The sequence below is a fragment of the Oncorhynchus kisutch genome, linkage group LG27 (genome assembly GCF_002021735.2).
Source record: "Oncorhynchus kisutch isolate 150728-3 linkage group LG27, Okis_V2, whole genome shotgun sequence".
NCBI lineage: Eukaryota > Metazoa > Chordata > Actinopteri > Salmoniformes > Salmonidae > Oncorhynchus > Oncorhynchus kisutch.
Window position 1 is genome coordinate 36,737,104 of NC_034200.2, and position 18,347 is coordinate 36,755,450.

Below are 18,347 nucleotides of genomic sequence, written 5' to 3' on the forward strand. Positions count from 1 at the left end.
AGCAACGTTTGAATGCCACACCTTATAGAATCCATGCCCTGAATAATTCAGGCTGTTCTGGAGGCAAAGGGGGTTCCGACCTAGTACTAGATAGGTGGACCTAATAAACCTATGACTTTGACCAACCTATTGTATGACTTTGACCTTAGTTGTACATTCAAAATAGCAGTACCGTTGGTTGTCTGTGTGAAGGCAGGTTATATGTCTCTGCAGTGTGGTGTGTATCAATGTCCCTGTTCTTCAGTCTGTTGTGTGTATCAATGGCTTCAGTCTTTGGTGTGTATCAATGGCTTCAGTCTGTTGTGTGTATCAATGGGCCTGTTCTTCAGTCTGTGGTGTGTATCAATGAGTCTGTTCTTCAGTCTGTGGTGTGGTGTGTATCAATGAGTCTGTTCTTCAGTCTGTGGTGTGGTGTGTATCAATGAGTCTGTTCTTCAGTCTGTGGTGTGGTGTGTATCAATGGGCCTGTTCTTCAGTCTGTTGTGTGTATCAATGGGTCTGTTCTTCAGTCTGTGGTGTGTATCAATGGCTTCAGTCTGTGGTGTGTATCAATGGGCCTGTTCTTCAGTCTGTGGTGTGTATCAATGGGTCTGTTCTTCAGTCTGTGGTGTGTATCAATGAGTCTGTTCTTCAGTCTGTGGTGTGGTGTGTATCAATGAGTCTGTTATTCAGTCTGTGGTGTGGTGTGTATCAATGAGTCTGTTCTTCAGTCTGTGGTGTGGTGTGTATCAATGAGTCTGTTCTTCAGTCTGTGGTGTGTATCAATGAGTCTGTTCTTCAGTCTGTGGTGTGGTGTGTTTCAATGAGTCTGTTCTTCAGTCTGTGGTGTGTATCAATGAGTCTGTTCTTCAGTCTGTGGTGTGGTGTGTATCAATGAGTCTGTTCTTCAGTCTGTGGTGTGTATCAATGAGTCTGTTCTTCAGTCTGTGGTGTGTATCAATGAGACTGTTCTTCAGTCTGTGGTGTGGTGTGTTTCAATGAGTCTGTTCTTCAGTCTGTGGTGTGTATCAATGAGTCTGTTCTTCAGTCTGTGGTGTGGTGTGTATCAATGAGTCTGTTCTTCAGTCTGTTGTGTGGTGTGTATCAATGAGTCTGATCTTCAGTCTGTGGTGTGGTTTGTATCAATGAGTCTGATCTTCAGTCTGTGGTGTGTATCAATGAGTCTGATCTTCAGTCTGTGGTGTGTATCAATGAGTATGTTCTTCAGTTTGTGGTGTGGTGTGTATCAATGAGTCTGTTCTTCAGTTTGTGGTGTGGTGTGTATCAATGAGTCTGTTCTTCAGTTTGTGGTGTGGTGTGTATCAATGAGTCTGTTCTTCAGTCTGTTGTGTGGTGTGTATCAATGAGTCTGATCTTCAGTCTGTGGTGTGTATCAATGAGTCTGTTCTTCAGTTTGTGGTGTGGTGTGTATCAATGAGTCTGATCTTCAGTTTGTGGTGTGGTGTGTATCAATGAGTCAGTTCTTCAGTTTGTGGTGTAGTGTGTATCAATGGGTCTGATCTTCAGTCTGTGGTGTATATCAATGGGTCTGTTCTTCAGTCTGTGGTGTGTATCAATGAGTCTGTGTAGGTCTCTGTATTGAGTCTGAGTTGGTAATAAAGGTATGGGAGGTTCATTAAACAGTGACGACGGTAGACCATCATACAACCATGAACTGTACTCCTAACTGTCTGGGGAATTTTGGAATCATTTTGTCCATTCCATTTTTAAGTAAAAAATCTAAATATCTGCCACATTTTTTGGGGGGTGGGGGTCCTGTGCAGTTGTAATTCAAACAAATACACGGGTTAACACCAAATGTTTTATTTCAGAGTTGTTAAAGTTATTTTAGAAGAGATAGTGAATCATGCAACGGTTCCAATACATCAGTATGCATGGTACGGATATGTGCGAGTTTGTGTACTGTACCTTGCTCATCCAGGATTTGCGCTTGGACATGGCTTTCCTCCTCTTGACCGCCTCCCACAGCCGTCTCTGCCCTGCAGCGACACCAGCGAGAGACAGAGAGAAGAGAGAGAGACAGACACAAAGAGAGCACACGAGAGGGAGGGAATGTCACTGACTATGCAGGCCAAGAATGAGAAACCCTAAGGCATTTGATAAGTCATCTGATTCAACTACCAAGGTCCTGGCAACTCCTCCGATTCAACTACCAAGGTCCTGGCAACTCCTCCGATTCAACTACCAAGGTCCTGTCAACTCCTCTGATTCAGCTAACAAGGTCCTGGCAACTCATCCCATTCAGCTAACCAAGGGTAGCCCTCTGGGAGGAGAGTTGGGCACCGCTGCCCACCAGTAGGGGACAGCTGCCCACCAGTAGGGGACAGCTGCCAACCAGTAGAGCACCACTGCCCACCAGTAGGGGACAGCTGCCCACCAGTAGAGGACAGCTGCCCACCAGTAGGGGACAGCTGCCCACCAGTAGGGGACAGCTGCCCACCAGTAGGGGACAGCTGCCCACCAGTAGAGCACCACTGCCCACCAGTAGAGCACCACTGCCCACCAGTAGGGGACAGCTGCCCACCAGTAGGGGACAGCTGCCCACCAGTAGGGGACAGCTGCCCACCAGTAGGGGACAGCTGCCCACCAGTAGAGGACAGCTGCCCACCAGTAGGGGACAGCTGCCCACCAGTAGGGGACAGCTGCCCACCAGTAGGGGACAGCTGCCCACCAGTAGAGCACCACTGCCCACCAGTAGAGCACCACTGCCCACCAGTAGGGGACAGCTGCCCACCAGTAGGGGACAGCTGCCCACCAGTAGGGGACAGCTGCCCACCAGTAGGGTAGCCCTCTGGGAGGAGAGATGGTGGACTTGAAACATCAGAAAAGCATTTACATTTACACATTTGATTAATTTAGCTTAATTCATTTACACGTATCCAGAGTGACTTACAGTTAGTGTATTCTTCTTAAAGGGATACTTTGGGATTTTAGCAATGATGCCATTTATCTACTTCCCCAGAGTCAGATGAACTTGTGGATAAAATGTGTATGTCTTGGTGTCCAGTAGCGTTTCTCCTCTTCCTCGAGCACACTCCTTTTTTCTTTATTTCTCATGAAACTACTAGCAGCTAACTTTATTTTGGAACATTTTACTCACCATGTGGTTGTCCCACCTCACTATGACTGAGAGATGTGGTTGTCCCACCTCACTATGACTGAGAGATGTGGTTGTCCCACCTCACTATGACTGAGAGATGTGGTTGTCCCACCTAGCTATGACTGAGAGATGTGGTTGTCCCACCTCACTATGACTGAGAGATGTGGTTGTCCCACCTCACCATGACTGAGAGATGTGGTTGTCCCACCTCACCATGACTGAGAGATGTGGTTGTCCCACCTCACTATGACTGAGAGATGTGGTTGTCCCACCTCACTATGACTGAGAGATGCTAGTTAGCTATTGCGCTAACGCTAGTTAGCAACTTCCTTCAGACGGCGCACAGAGACATAAAAATGGTTTCCACGAGTTTATCTGACTCTGGGGAAGTAGAAAAAATCCCAAAGTTTCTCTTTTAAGATAGCTAGGTGGGACAACCACATCTCTCAGTCATAGTGAGGTGAGACAACCACATCTCTCAGTCATAGTGAGGTGGGACAACCACATCTCTCAGTCATAGTGAGGTGAGACAACCACATCTCTCAGTCATAGTGAGGTGGGACAACCACATCTCTCAGTCATAGCTAGGTGGGACAACCACATCTCTCAGTCATAGTGAGGTGGGACAACCACATCTCTCAGTCATAGCTAGGTGGGACAACCACATCTCTCAGTCATAGTGAGGTGGGACAACCACATCTCTCAGTCATAGTGAGGTGAGACAACCACATCTCTCAGTCATGGTGAGGTGGGACAACCACATCTCTCAGTCATAGTGAGGTGGGACAACCACATCTCTCAGTCATAGTGAGGTGGGACAACCACATCTCTCAGTCATAGCTAGGTGGGACAACCACATCTCTCAGTCAGTGAGGTGGGACAACCACATCTCTCAGTCATAGTGAGGTGAGACAACCACATCTCTCAGTCATAGTGAGGTGAGACAACCACATCTCTCAGTCATAGTGAGGTGGGACAACCACATCTCTCAGTCATAGTGAGGTGAGACAACCACATCTCTCAGTCATGGTGAGGTGGGACAACCACATCTCTCAGTCATAGTGAGGTGGGACAACCACATCTCTCAGTCATAGTGAGGTGGGACAACCACATCTCTCAGTCATAGCTAGGTGGGACAACCACATCTCTCAGTCATAGTGAGGTGGGACAACCACATCTCTCAGTCATAGTGAGGTGGGACAACCACATCTCTCAGTCATAGCTAGGTGGGACAACCACATCTCTCAGTCATAGCTAGGTGGGACAACCACATCTCTCAGTCAGTGAGGTGGGACAACCACATCTCTCAGTCATGGTGAGGTGGGACAACCACATCTCTCAGTCATGGTGAGGTGGGACAACCACATCTCTCAGTCATGGTGAGGTGGGACAACCACATCTCTCAGTCATGGTGAGTAAAATGTTCCAAAATAAAGTTAGCTGCTAGTAGTTTCACGAGAAATTCACGAGCCCCCCCCCCCCCCCCCCAAAAAAACCTGCTGAACACCCAAATGAACAAAAACAGTTAAAAACATGGTAAAAACTGTTTCAACTAGGACGCATGCGGCAGGCTTTAGGGCAGTGGTATTCAAAGAAGGGGTCGCGGCAGAACTGCAGAGGGGTCACCTCCAAACATTTTATACAAATGTTTTTGAGAAAGATCATTTGAAAAATTAAATGTTATTGAGTAAATGTATTTATTGGTTTATTTTCATTTTGATAAGAGATGAAAATGCAATGAATTGAAGGTTATTTCTTGACTTAAAAAGTCAACATTTACCGATTTTACCGAATACCACTGCTTTACATGCTGACCAGACCATACGGGATCTGCTTGGAGATGACATTACCCTTTTCCATTATTACTCCCACTCTGTCCGGTTCTCTCTCCATCTCTGTCTCTCGCTAGCTCTCCGTTTTTCTCTCTCTCTCTCTCTCTCTCTCTCTCTAGCTCTCCGTTTCTCTCTCTCTCTCTCTCTCTCTCTCTCTCTCTCTCTCTCTCTCTCGGTCTCCCTCCCTCCATCTCTCTCTCTCTCTCTCTCTCTCCATCTCTGTCTCTCACTAGCTCTCCGTTTCGCTCTCTCTCTCTCTCTCCCTCCATCTTTCCCTCTCCCTCCATCTTTCCCTCTCCCTCCTTCACTCTCCCTCCTTCACTCTCCCTCCTGTGAAAAGAAAAAATAGGATAGTAATTAAGCTTTATCAGGGGGCTTTGTCTTCAGATTGACTAGTTATGGTACTCTGTACAGGGCTTCAGACCAACTTTTTCAGTTGGCACCAGCCCATGATTTGGTGCAACAACAAAAAACATCTGCAGCGTCACACAATAGAATACATTTACCTACTGAGATGGTATTCAATAAATAAGTTGTTAAATCTAATGTTAAATCTAACATGTCCAATCAACAATGCATGATTACAAATATTTAGATATAATGCAACCTAATTGACAATTTTTGTTAGATTTTACTGTCAAAACTGGGCATCAGAATCATTATTTCTTGTTCATTAGAGACACATTTTCCTTCATCTTTATGAGCATTTATATTATATACATGCTTAATTAAATCGGTGCTAATTGTTTAACCTTTATTTAACTAGGCAAGTCAGTTAAGAACAAATTCTTATTTACAATAACTGCCTTGTTCAGGGGCAGAACGACAGATTGTTTGACCTTGTCAGCTCAGGGATTTGATCCAGCAACCTTTGGGTTACTGGCCCAACGCTCTAAACACTAGGCTACCTGCCGCCCCAATTCATCACCTAAAGAAGTGGAAACTCTAAATACATTAGCTAGATCGCTAACTCTAAACACTAGGCTACCTGCCGCCCCAATTCATCACCTACAGAAGTGGAAACTCTAAATACATTAGCTAGATCGCTAACTCTAAACAAAGGGGGAAAGGGGAGACACGTAGTCAGTTGTACAGCTGAATGACTTCAACTGAAATGTGTCTTCCGCATTTAACCCCTCTGAATCAGAGAGGTGCGGGGGGGGGGCTGCCTTAATCAACATCCACAGCGCCCAGGGAACAGTGGGTTAACTGCCTTGTTCAGGGGCTGAACGACAGATATTTACCTTGTCAGCTCGGGGATTCAATCCAGCAACCTTTCAGTTACTGGCCCAATGCTCTAACCACTCAAATATAACACCTAGCCATGTACTAATCTAACAGTAAAAGTAATGTCTCCTCCCCCCCAAAAAATGTTTTGCAATGAGGCCAAGTGCACTCGCGATGGCCATTGTGCAATTTTGGGCGTTCTGTATTTCAAAGCCATATCAGATATCTTGATTATAAAACAGCGTGCTTTGAGCTCAATAACGATCGTTGAGAAATAAGAGTGGCACAGGAGGGAGAGAGAGCCTCATTACAGCAGCCGGCCCCAGAAAAAACAGGCTGACACTTTTACTACAGGAATCATGAGGATAATGCACTTTACTGTAACAAATGCATGGTTTTATCCGGCCCCAAAAAATCTGACGTTTTAATTGAGGTGACCAGGTAGAATGTGCAGCTCACCAATGCGACCAATGAAAAATGTACCTCGCACAGCCTAAAGTCAAAAGATTTGCAAAATGCCCCCCCCACCCCCCACACCATCCCCACTATAACAACTCACCGGGCCGCCCCATGCCGATCTTCTCCAGGTCCTCGTTTTTGACGTAGTCGAAGTGGGAGATGAGCGTCACGTTAAGGTCGTCACGGATACGCAAAAGGTACTGCTGCAGCTGCACCTCCATCAGCAGCTCCAGGAGCCATTCTGTGCCCTCCTCAGACTGCATGCTACTGCCCAGCTTCTGAATAACACATACAAAAAGGAGAAACTGGGTTTGAATATTGAAGAATAGAAGACTGCACAACCTCTTCACAGACATAGCAAATTACCACACCCTTTCCTCCCCCGAGAATACACTGGCACCGTCATAGATCAGTAAGTAGACATCCGTAGCCGGACAGACATCCACAGCCAGACAGACATCCGTAGCCAGACAGACATCCGTAGCCAGACAGACATCCGTAGCCAGACAGACATCCGTAGCCAGACAGACATCCGAAGCCAGACAGACATCCGCAGACAGACAGACATCCGTAGCTAGACAGACATCCGTAGCCAGACAGACATCCGCAGACAGACAGACATCCGTAGCTAGACAGACATCCGTAGCCAGACAGACATCCGTAGCCAGACAGACATCCGTAGCCAGACAGACATCCGTAGCCAGACAGACATCCGTAGCCAGACAGACATCCGAAGCCAGACAGACATCCGTAGCCAGACAGACATCCGTAGCCAGACAGACATCCGTAGCCAGACAGACATCCGTAGCCAGACAGACATCCGAAGCCAGACAGACATCCGCAGACAGACAGACATCCGTAGCCGGACAGACATCCGTAGCCAGACACAGGTGAAGACAGTATAAAGCACATTTGGTATCCAGATGATACACAGACAATCTATTTAAACAGACAATCTATTCAAACAGACAATCTATTCAAACAATGTATCCAGACCTTTTCCCTCATTCTCACCCATACCCTGTGTAGAGGGCAGTATGAAGTGCTGTATGGTCTTGTTTGATAGCTTAGCCTATACGTCAAACAACTGTCATCAGGACACAGACTTCCTTTGACTTCTGTCAAACATGTCCGGCTGCCCTCTTCTCTATTGGATTTGGAGTGCTGCTTTCAATTATCCAACTATCTAGTTCCGAGAGAGAGCAAGAGACAGAGCCTCTGAAAGAGAGACAATATAGATAGAAAGAGAGAGACAGGAAGACGCTTGACAAGTACTTCAGATGTCTGTGTGTGTGTACCTGCACACATGTACACACACAGATCTTTATGACCAAGTCCAAAAACCTTCCACTGACTAGCAAGATAGACCCATAGCAAAAGACCACAACCCCAAAGTGCTTTTTTTGTCTGAATTCCACTCATGACGTACTGTCAGAGGTCTCTTTTTAAAAGGTCAAAAGGTCTACTGAATTTGCATTGTAGCCATGATGCAAAACAGTGTAGTTGTAGAAAGCTACTGGGTGTCCTAGCTCAGCAAAGAGCTGACTTGATACCTTCATTATCTAAAATCAGGTGTTTGAAGATAAGCCACACGATGCTGAGCTGTGTTGTTGAAATGGAATGGATGAGTACTACAAGGTACACATGTAGGATCTTACATTTGAGCCAGTTTTCTACAGCAGGAAAATAATCCTGCAGCAACAGAAAAATGGAAATTAAAAACTTCAGAAGCCTTTTTAAACCACAAATACACTACAAGCTTGACATTTCCTGCATTGTAGGAAAGTTCTCCTGCAACAGGGTGATCAAATTAAGATCCTACATCTGTACTTTATCCATGCATTAACTTCTGTTAAATCTTCGTTTTGGTTGCGATGCTTAAACTCTCTTGCTAAGCTGGGGTTTAATCATTAGTACAAACAGAGAACATTTTGCAACTAAAACTAAAGTTTCTATTGGACAAATTCAGGTAGGTCCCTCCCCATTTTGTTCTGTTTACTTATGTTTAAGAAACGTTTTGCAACAGAATCGGCGTAATGAATACACCCCTGTTAACACCAAAGTGTCACCTCTCGTGGTGGTGCCAAAGACGTGAGTTGACTTCCTGACAGTTCCTGTGCCCGTCGGCCAGGCTGTCAGAGTTGATACCTAAAGAGGTGGGGATGGGGGCAAGGCTGTTGGCGCTGGAAATAAAAATATTGACGTTGTGTACACAGACGTGGCACTTGGGAGGTATGAGGAGTGGAAGCTGGACGAAGTGTTCCGCTGCAAGGTGTCACATGTCGCTGGGCGATCGAGATTGCAAGGTGTAACTTGTCGCTGGGCGATGGGGAATGCAAGGTGCCACTTATCGCTGGGGAATGCAAGGTGTAACTTGTCGCTGGGGAATGGGGAATGCAAGGTGTAACTTGTCGCTGGGGAATGGGGAATGCAAGGTGTCACTTGTCGCTGGGCGATGGAGAATGCAAGGTGTAACTTGTCGCTGGGGAATGGGGAATGTAAGGTGTCACTTGTCGCTGGGCGATGGAGAATGCAAGGTGTCACTTGTTGCTGGGCGATGGGGAATGCAAGGTGTAACTTGTCGCTGGGGAATGGGGAATGTAAGGTGTCACTTGTCGCTGGGCGATGGAGAATGCAAGGTGTCACTTGTTGCTGGGCGATGGGGAATGCAAGGTGTAACTTGTCGCTGGGGAATGGGGAATGTAAGGTGTCACTTGTCGCTGGGCGATGGAGAATGCAAGGTGTAACTTGTCGCTGGGCGATGGAGAATGCAAGGTGTAACTTGTCGCTGGGGAATGGGGAATGTAAGGTGTCACTTGTCGCTGGGCGATGGGGAATGTAAGGTGTCACTTGTCGCTGGGCGATGGGGAATGCAAGGTGTAACTTGTCTCTGGGCGATGGGGAATGCAAGGTGTAACTTGTCTCTGGGCGATGGGGAATGTAAGGTGTCACTTGTCGCTGGGCGATGGGGAATGCAAGGTGTAACTTGGCGCTGGGGAATGCAAGGTGTAACTTGTCGCTGGGGAATGCAAGGTGTAACTTGTCGCTGGGGAATGCAAGGTGTAACTTGTCGCTGGGGAATGCAAGGTGTCACATGTCGCTGGGCGATGGGGAATGCAAGGTGTCACTTGTCGCTGGGAAATGCAAGGTGTAACTTGTCTCTGGGCGATGGAGAATGCAAGGTGTAACTTGTCTCTGGGCGATGGGGAATGCAAGGTGTAACTTGTCTCTGGGCGATGGGGAATGCAAGGTGTCACTTGTCGCTGGGCGATGGGGAATGCAAGGTGTCACTTGTCGCTGGGGAAGCAATGTGGTAGGCCATATTATAATTTCCAACATCTGGTAGGCCATATTATAATTTCTGACATCTGGTAGGCCATATTATAATTTCAGACATTTGGTAGGCAATATTATAATTTCTGACATCTGGTAGGCCATATTATAATTTCTGACATCTGGTAGGCCATATTATAATTTCAGACATTTGGTAGGCAATATTATAATTTCTGACATCTGGTAGGCCATATTATAATTTCTGACATCTGGTAGACCATATTATAATTTCTGACATCTGGTAGGCCATATTATAATTTCTGACATCTGGTAGGCCATATTATAATTTCAGACATTTGGTAGGCAATATTATAATTTCTGACATCTGGTAGGCCATATTATAATTTCTAACATCTGGTAGGCCATTTGTTTGTCAACTATAGTTAGATACATGCAGCTTCTCTTTTGTCATACCATAACTTGTTTCCCCAGAAGACTAAATAAAGTAGCGATCACCAGAATAATGTCTTACATCGATAGAATGAATGCATTAGTAATCTAGTTAACAGTGGCAACGTTGTCTGTTGCATTTAGGGACCAGGGAGAAAATGCAATAACTGCCAAAACAGTGGAAAGATTGGTCCTGTACAAAATGTCCAAATGTGATCAGTTTGACCGGTTTTAGGGAAATGAAAAAGCTGAGGAAACAATGAAACAGGTTTCTGAAAATACTTTAGTTTGTCTTGGGCATATATTTTATGTGGTTGGAATACTGTCTGTTTGCAGAACAGTGTCAAAGATAACACATCACATTCATATTTTCTCAAGAGATCCTGAAAGAAAGAAATCATATTTCTCCACTCCTGTTCCCGAGACAATATTGTATTTGTTGTATAATTTCACTGCAAGAAATGCATAATTCTGCAGGAATTAATATTATATTACATGTGAGAGGTTATATATAGACCTACAGTTAGTATTATATTACATGTGAGAGGTTATAGACCAACAGTTAGTATTATATTACATGTGAGAGGTTATATATAGACCAACAGTTAGTATTATATTATATGTGAGAGGTTATAGACCTACAGTTAGTATTATATTACATGTGAGAGGTTATAGACCAACAGTTAGTATTATATTACATGTGAGAGGTTATAGACCAACAGTTAGTATTATATTACATGTGAGAGGTTATATATAGACCTACAGTTAGTATTATATTACATGTGAGAGGTTATAGACCTACAGTTAGTGTCCATATTTCACTTACTATTCCATTTAACCCATATACTTACATTCTAAATATTCTGTTTATTCATGGATACAGGGATACTCATGAGCCGGATATCAACGCTGCATGTAAACAACGTATCCTCAATAAGACCTTTAGCGGGATATGAGCTACTATCCGTAATACTGTGAGCAGGTAAATGTGGTCAGTGAGACTAACCTACGTTCAGAATATGAACGAATTCCAGGAGGAAACCAACGGTTGTCTGGCTTCGAACTAAAAACATGATTGCAACTGAACTCTGGCTTAGAAACGTTAAGTGATCTTACATATGAAAAAGGTTAGTGGACAGGTTGAGCAACATGTGAGATGTGTACATGTTGGACATAGGATAGATCCATTCAAGCATAGGCGACCCACAAGTCTTTCATTTGAAGAACCTAATCTTCACTGAAATTCCTCCACCTTGACAGAAGTACTTTACTTATGGTACTATTGCCAGACCAGTCACCACCATACCTATTCACCGTAACAACTTGTCAACGAGACGAAATGAGTAGGCTTACTCTGTACACATAGAAGTGTGCCAGGAAAGGGAACGGCATTATGAGCTTGTGGAAACGCCGCATCCCGAATTCTGTGTGAGAGAGAGTTTTTTTTTTTTATCTTCAGAGACACCTGCTTCTGTGGCTTGACAGTATCAGAGCAACGAGATTCCCCGAAGAGGGAACGCTGAGAGAGCGCTCCAACGATCCCGTTCCCAATCCCCGGGAAAAGGAAAACTTCAAGAGCTCTTGTAGCCAGGCTACATTCCATCACGGGGCATAACACAGGAACAATCTAAAGAAACCTAACAAATGGTCAAATGAGAAGGATAAATCCAGAGGAACTGTTAATTTGTGAGAAGGATAAATCCAGAGGAACTGTTAATTTGTGAGAAGGATAATTCCAGAGGAACTGTTAATTTGTGAGAAGGATAAATGCAGAGGAACTGTTAATTTGTGAGAAGGATAAATCCAGAGGAACTGTTAATTTGTGAGAAGGATAAATCCAGAGAAACTGTTTCTGTGTCAGTTTCTGTGTCAGTTTTTTTTATTTTAGCAGCTTTGCGAAGTTGGCTGAGGTACAGCCCAATGCTGCCCAGTTCCTGCCCTCTTCTCTACCCTCCTCCGTGTGCCCAGCTCCTGTCCATTCGTTTATCCATCCCCACCATCGTGGGGCTAAAAATAGCAGCGACTTGGTTTTCGCCTAGATTCACTCAGAACTGCAAGGTCGGGCCGAGAGTAAAGTGGAGAACGGCGGCGTGATGACTCACAGAGTGTATCTGTATGTGTGGTATGGTATTTTAGTGAGCAAGTTTATGTATTTGCTCACATCAGTGTGTGCACTGGAAAGACGATCTATTCCTTCTGTTTTGAGCAAAGCTGGCAAATCATTCTGTCTCGGGCTCTCTCTCCTCCCTCTCTCCTGCCTCTCTCTCCTCCCTCTCTCTCCTGCCTCTCTTTCCTCCTTGGCTCAGTCAGCTTGGTGATTCCTGGTATTCCCTCTCTGCCTCGTTTACCCCTCACTCTCTTTCTCCCTTTCAGTCTCTCTGCCTGTTTCACTTTTCTTCCACCCTCTTTTTCTCTCCTTTCCCTTTCCATCTCCCTCTACCCCATGTTCTCTCCCTTTCCTACCTCCCTCCCTCTCGAAGACGGACAGGGAAGTGCTCCGTGTCGAGGACAGAGGCTCCATGGTATTCGGCTGAAGGAACATTTGAGTTCAGATTTGAGGTCAGATTGAACTGCAGGATGGAGAACTCGTTTCCTGTGCACCCCCTTCTTACAGTATGTTAGGATCTTAACCCTTTACACTGATGGGAATTGCCCTATAACTACATGGATAGGGATACATTGAAATGTTTCTTACAGAAGAAATATGGAAAGTACATGCATAAACATGGTAACAATTGAAAGGGAAAAGTTTGGCAATTATGGGGAAATGATTAGACCAAATTTGAGAACAACAGTTCAACTGACGAGACTGAAACGAAACATTACACGAGACTGAATCCAAACATTACACGAGACTGAATCCAAACATTACACGAGACATGAATCCAAACATTACACGAGACATGAATCCAAACATTACACAAGACTGAATCCAAACATTACACGAGACATGAATCCAAACATTACACGAGACATGAATCCAAACATTACACGAGACATGAATCCAAACATTACACGAGACATGAATCCAAACATTACACGAGACATGAATCCAAACATTACACGAGACATGAATCCAAACATTACACGAGACATGAATCCAAACATTACACGAGACATGAATCCAAACATTACACGAGACATGAATCCAAACATTACACGAGACATGAATCCAAACATTACACGAGACATGAATCCAAACATTACACGAGACATGAATCCAAACATTACACGAGACATGAATCCAAACATTACACTGTTGATTTGATCTGTATTTTACATTCACTGCCACATTAACGACATCTGAAAATCCTCTGGATACTTTCAGTAACACGATGAGAATATTCCTGGACAATGTGTTGTAGGTGCAACATAAGAGAATGACAAGGGTTTGAGGCAGAGGACTAACTGGTGTCTCCAAGTGGCCACACACACACACACACACCTCTCCAAAGTGTGCATATTTCAATGCACTTTTATGACTCAAAGAAGAGTCTTCAACTATAAAGGTGCTTTTTTGAGCGCTCTTTCCTAGCGGTGCAGTTGAGGAACTAGAGCAAGCACACTTGTAGTTGTTTAGTTAAGAACACAAACCTGCATCCCTGCCGTCACACAATTACTGTTGTTTACGCAATCCAAAAACGGTCCATTATAAAATCACAATCTGGGTATCATTTGAAAGCTTATTCTATTGCCAACAAGACTAGCTAAGTTATTTAAAAAAATATATGATCTTACAGTGTTAGGCTTTTCACAATTCAATGGAAACAGATTGTAATTTTAGTGCGGATAGAAAGAAGACCTGAGTATATTCTGCTATGTGTAGAACAACTTAAATGTACAGCATTTACCTCATTTAGTCAGAAAAACATTTTCTACATTTTCCCAATTAGCAGGGAGGGATAGGGCAACTACCGGACGTCTGTCAGCCAAAACCTGTGAAAGTCTGACGTCATGTACAGTGTATAGCATGTTACCATACAGCCACTGCATTCCACTACAGCTGCACCATCACTGCCTGGCATGGCAACTGCTTGGCCTCCGACCGTAAGGCACTAGGCACCTGTACATCACTGGGGCCGAGCCTCCTGCCATCCAGGACCTCTATATCAGGAAGGCCCTAAAAATGGTCAAAGACCCCAACCACCCTATTCATAGACTGTTCTCTCTGCTACCGCACGGCAAGCGGTACCGGAGTGCCAAGTATATGTCCAAGAGGCTTCTAAACAGCTTCTATCCCCAAGCCATAAGACTCCTGAACATGTAATCAAATGGCTACACAGACTATTTGGATTGCCACGCCCCCGCCCCCCGTCTTTTACACTGCTGCTACTCTCTCTTGTTACCATCTACTTTAATAACTCTTACAGCTCTCTGACTGAATCTCTCACCCCCTCGCTCAATGACTCTCTCCTCCCCTCTCTCCCTCTGACCCAGTCAGCCCTTCTCTTGCCTCTCTCTCCCCACTTGTTTGCTGTCCCCACCACATTTACACCCTGTCTGTCTAACCCAGCACCCATCTCCCTCTCTTCCTCTGCCTCTCTCTTCCTCTCTCATTCATTCCTCCCTACAGTCTCTCCATTCCCTCACGGCTTTCGGGCCGACAGTATGTTCTTTATTTGATGTTGGCTTTATTTCCTGCCTGCTAACCCTAAAAAATGTTATCTGTACAGACTATAAATAAATCCAAACCAGCTGCTTTTCTCCCCTTCAATGACAGGCTGTTTGATTTTTCGCCAGCACTAATTAAAGGAGGAATGTCCGAGGAGGATCCAGCCGGTGCCGTTTAGCGATACTGCTCGGCTAACGCGAATGGAATGTTTTTGCAATGTTTCTGGAACATTGGGGTGATGACAGCCGTTGGAGAGGAGGGTCAGACTCCGTCTACACTTTTCTCCATCTTCTCTGGGTCGAAGAAACACAACAGGGGAGCCAAAACATCCCGCGATGTTTCCTTGATAGTTCTTGTTGGTTGGTTGGTCTCATATATTTTCAAGAAGTTTTCATTCCAAACTGGTACTCACACTGAAAGTGACATGTCCTTGTTGTGTTCATTAAAATAGATGGAATTCTTTGTGTTGTGGATTCCCAGCTCGTAAGAGAGCGAGCGGATGTCCTGCATCTGGCTCCTGATCATCATGACAGGACAAAGAGAGCTTTCCTTCCCCAATGGTGGGGTCATATTAGTTTGTAGGCCAGACTGTTTCTGACAAGTGATGGGAAGTATTTTTTACTGACTCAGATCTTTTTTGACTCGTTCAGTTAAAAGTACGAATCTTTCGACTAATTCCGTTCATTTGATTCAGTAATACCAGAGCAGGCAGGACCCCCTACCGATGAACTGAAAACTCAAGAGTCATGATTCTACAAGCCTCTTGTTCACCATAGGAGGCTTATTGGAGCTGCCATTTGTGACTCAGTCTTGTAGACGTGTGCTTTAAAAATGTACATTTTGTTTGATTGCTAAACATATAAATACGATTATTTCTTGATACATTCGAAACGAGGTCTAGGTGTGGCAGTTGAGGTGCTTGACTGCTGTGAGGGTGAAAAGCACAATATCGTTCGTGAACTGCACCGTCTCAAACGATTCTTTCTCCAGTTTGAGTTTGTTGACCAGAGACTGTGCATGTTTTAGTTCTACAAAGCTCTTTTAATCATAACATTCAATAATCAATTCATTGAATTTATTCTTCCACCATGTGATCAATCATCAGTCCTAAACATGGAGTTTTCTTCTCTCCGACCCTGATCTATTTACCTTATGTCAGATATGACAGACAGTTGGTGCATGGTGGGAACATATGACAGACAGTTGGTGCATGGTGGGAACATATGACAGACAGTTGGTGCATGGGGTGAGGAATATATGACAGACAGTTGGTGCATGGTGGGAACATATGACAGACAGTTGGTGCATGGTGAGAACATATGACAGACAGTTGGTGCATGGTGGGAACATATGACAGACAGTTGGTGCATGGTGGGAACATATGACAGACAGTTGGTGCATGGTGGGAACATATGACAGACAGTTGGTGCATGGTGGGAACATATGACAGACAGTTGGTGCATGGTGGGAACATATGACAGACAGTTGGTGCATGGTGGGAACATATGACAGACAGTTGGTGCATGGTGGGAACATATGACAGACAGTTGGTGCATGGTGGGAACATATGACAGACAGTTGGTGCATGGTGGGAACATATGACAGACAGTTGGTGCATGGTGGGAACATATGACAGACAGTTGGTGCATGGTGGGAACATATGACAGGCAGTTGGTGCATGGTGGGAACATATGACAGACAGTTGGTGCATGGTGGGAACATATGACAGGCAGTTGGTGCATGGTGGGAACATATGACAGACAGTTGGTGCATGGTGGGAACATATGGCAGACAGTTGGTGCATGGTGGGAACATATGGCAGACAGTTGGTGCATGGTGGGAACATATGACAGACAGTTGGTGGTCAGAGCACTTCTCTGGAGCCGCTGAGCCGGAGGAGAGTGTATTAGTCCTGCTGCAGGACTCATTGCGGCCAGCTCAAGCAGGTCAAACAAACAACTAAAATTAACAAATCAGAAAAACGAATCATAACTCTCGAGTTCGTAAAATGAGTCGTTTGAAAAAGAACGGATCGTCTGCAAACAGCACATCACGAGTTCAAACACTACAGACAGAAGTTGGCACATCGGCGGTACCAAATTCAGACGAGTCCCATAAATCTTGTGGGGGGGATCATAGAGCAACATTTCTGGATTGGTTTCCCTGGTGATTTTACCCATGCACTACTGTGTGTTCATTGTCCGTAGCTTATGCCCATTTCAGAACCCCACTGTCACCATGGGGCACCCTGTTCATAACGCTGACATCAGCAAACCGCTCGCCCACACAACGCTATTCAAGTGGTCTGTGGTTTTGAGGCCGGTTGGACATACTGCCAAATTCTCTACAACAACGTTGGAGGCGGCTTGTGGTAGTGAAATCAACATTCAATTATCTGGCCACAGCTCTGGTGGACATTCCTGCAGTCAGCACGCCAAGTGCATGCTCCCTCAAAACCTGTGTTGTATTGTGACAAAACTGTGGCCTTTTACTGTCCCCAGCACAAGGTGCACCTGTGTAATGATCATGCTGTTTAATCAACTTCTTGATATGCCACACCTGTCAGGTGGATGGATTATCTTAGCAAAGAAGGGATGTAAACACATTTGTGCACAAGATTTGAGAGGAATAAGTGGTTTGTGTATATGGATAATTTCTGGGATCTTTTATTTCAGCTCATGAAACACAGGATTTTTTCGGGGGGGGGGGGGGGCTCAAGAGCACAAGGGGATTGATGGAGCTTTGGCAGAGAGTGGGACTCCCAACCTAATGCCACACATCACAGCGCCTATGAGTCCCCTTTTTCAATGTCACTTTAAGCAAGGGGGGCTTGACTTACTGCATAACCCCCCCCCCCCCCCCTGTCCTTCCATCCCTGACCAGCACTGTGGCAGAGAACTGGGTAATGTTCAGTTGGCACAAAATGAAAGAAAAAAATGGTGAAACAACTGACCTTGTCCAATAAGAAACAATGTTGCAAAAATGTTTTGCAACATTTTGTTACAACGTTACATAGCCCAATCAATCACCGCCTTCGCATGAACAAAGTCAGAGAAAAATTGTGTTGCAGAGTATTGAGAGTTTGACAGTATTTTTTCCATAATTCAGTGTTATTTTTAGCTAGAGGAAAACGAATGTCGCACATAACGCAATATGCTGGAGAGAGGGATCACTGGTGTAAACAAGACATAGTTGTTGGGGTTTGGAGGACAAAACAGTAGGCTGCAAATAATACCCAGCCAACCAGCCAGTCAACCAGCCAGCCAGCCTGCCAGTCAACCAGCCAGTCAACCAGCCAGCCAGCCAGTCAACCAGCCAGCCAAGTGATCTCCACACAACCCTCCTGGGGGAGAAAAGCTGAGAGCAAGCTTCAGTGATTCATTATTTATAGCTA

At 45.0% G+C, this 18,347-nt stretch overlaps 1 protein-coding gene across 2 annotated transcripts in view; it reads right to left on the reverse strand.

The window, feature by feature from the left end:
* LOC109871850 (activated CDC42 kinase 1) overlaps nucleotides 1-18,347 on the reverse strand; it is a 106,646-nt gene that overhangs the window by 36,395 nt on the left and 51,904 nt on the right. For both annotated transcript variants that reach the window (XM_031806797.1, XM_031806796.1), the window contains 2 exons: nucleotides 6,719-6,896; nucleotides 1,909-1,979 (listed from right to left, as the gene is read on the reverse strand). In XM_031806797.1, coding sequence (XP_031662657.1) covers nucleotides 1,909-1,979; nucleotides 6,719-6,881 — 234 coding nt within the window. In that variant the 5' untranslated portion in view covers nucleotides 6,882-6,896. The remainder of the gene's footprint in view (nucleotides 1-1,908; nucleotides 1,980-6,718; nucleotides 6,897-18,347) is intronic.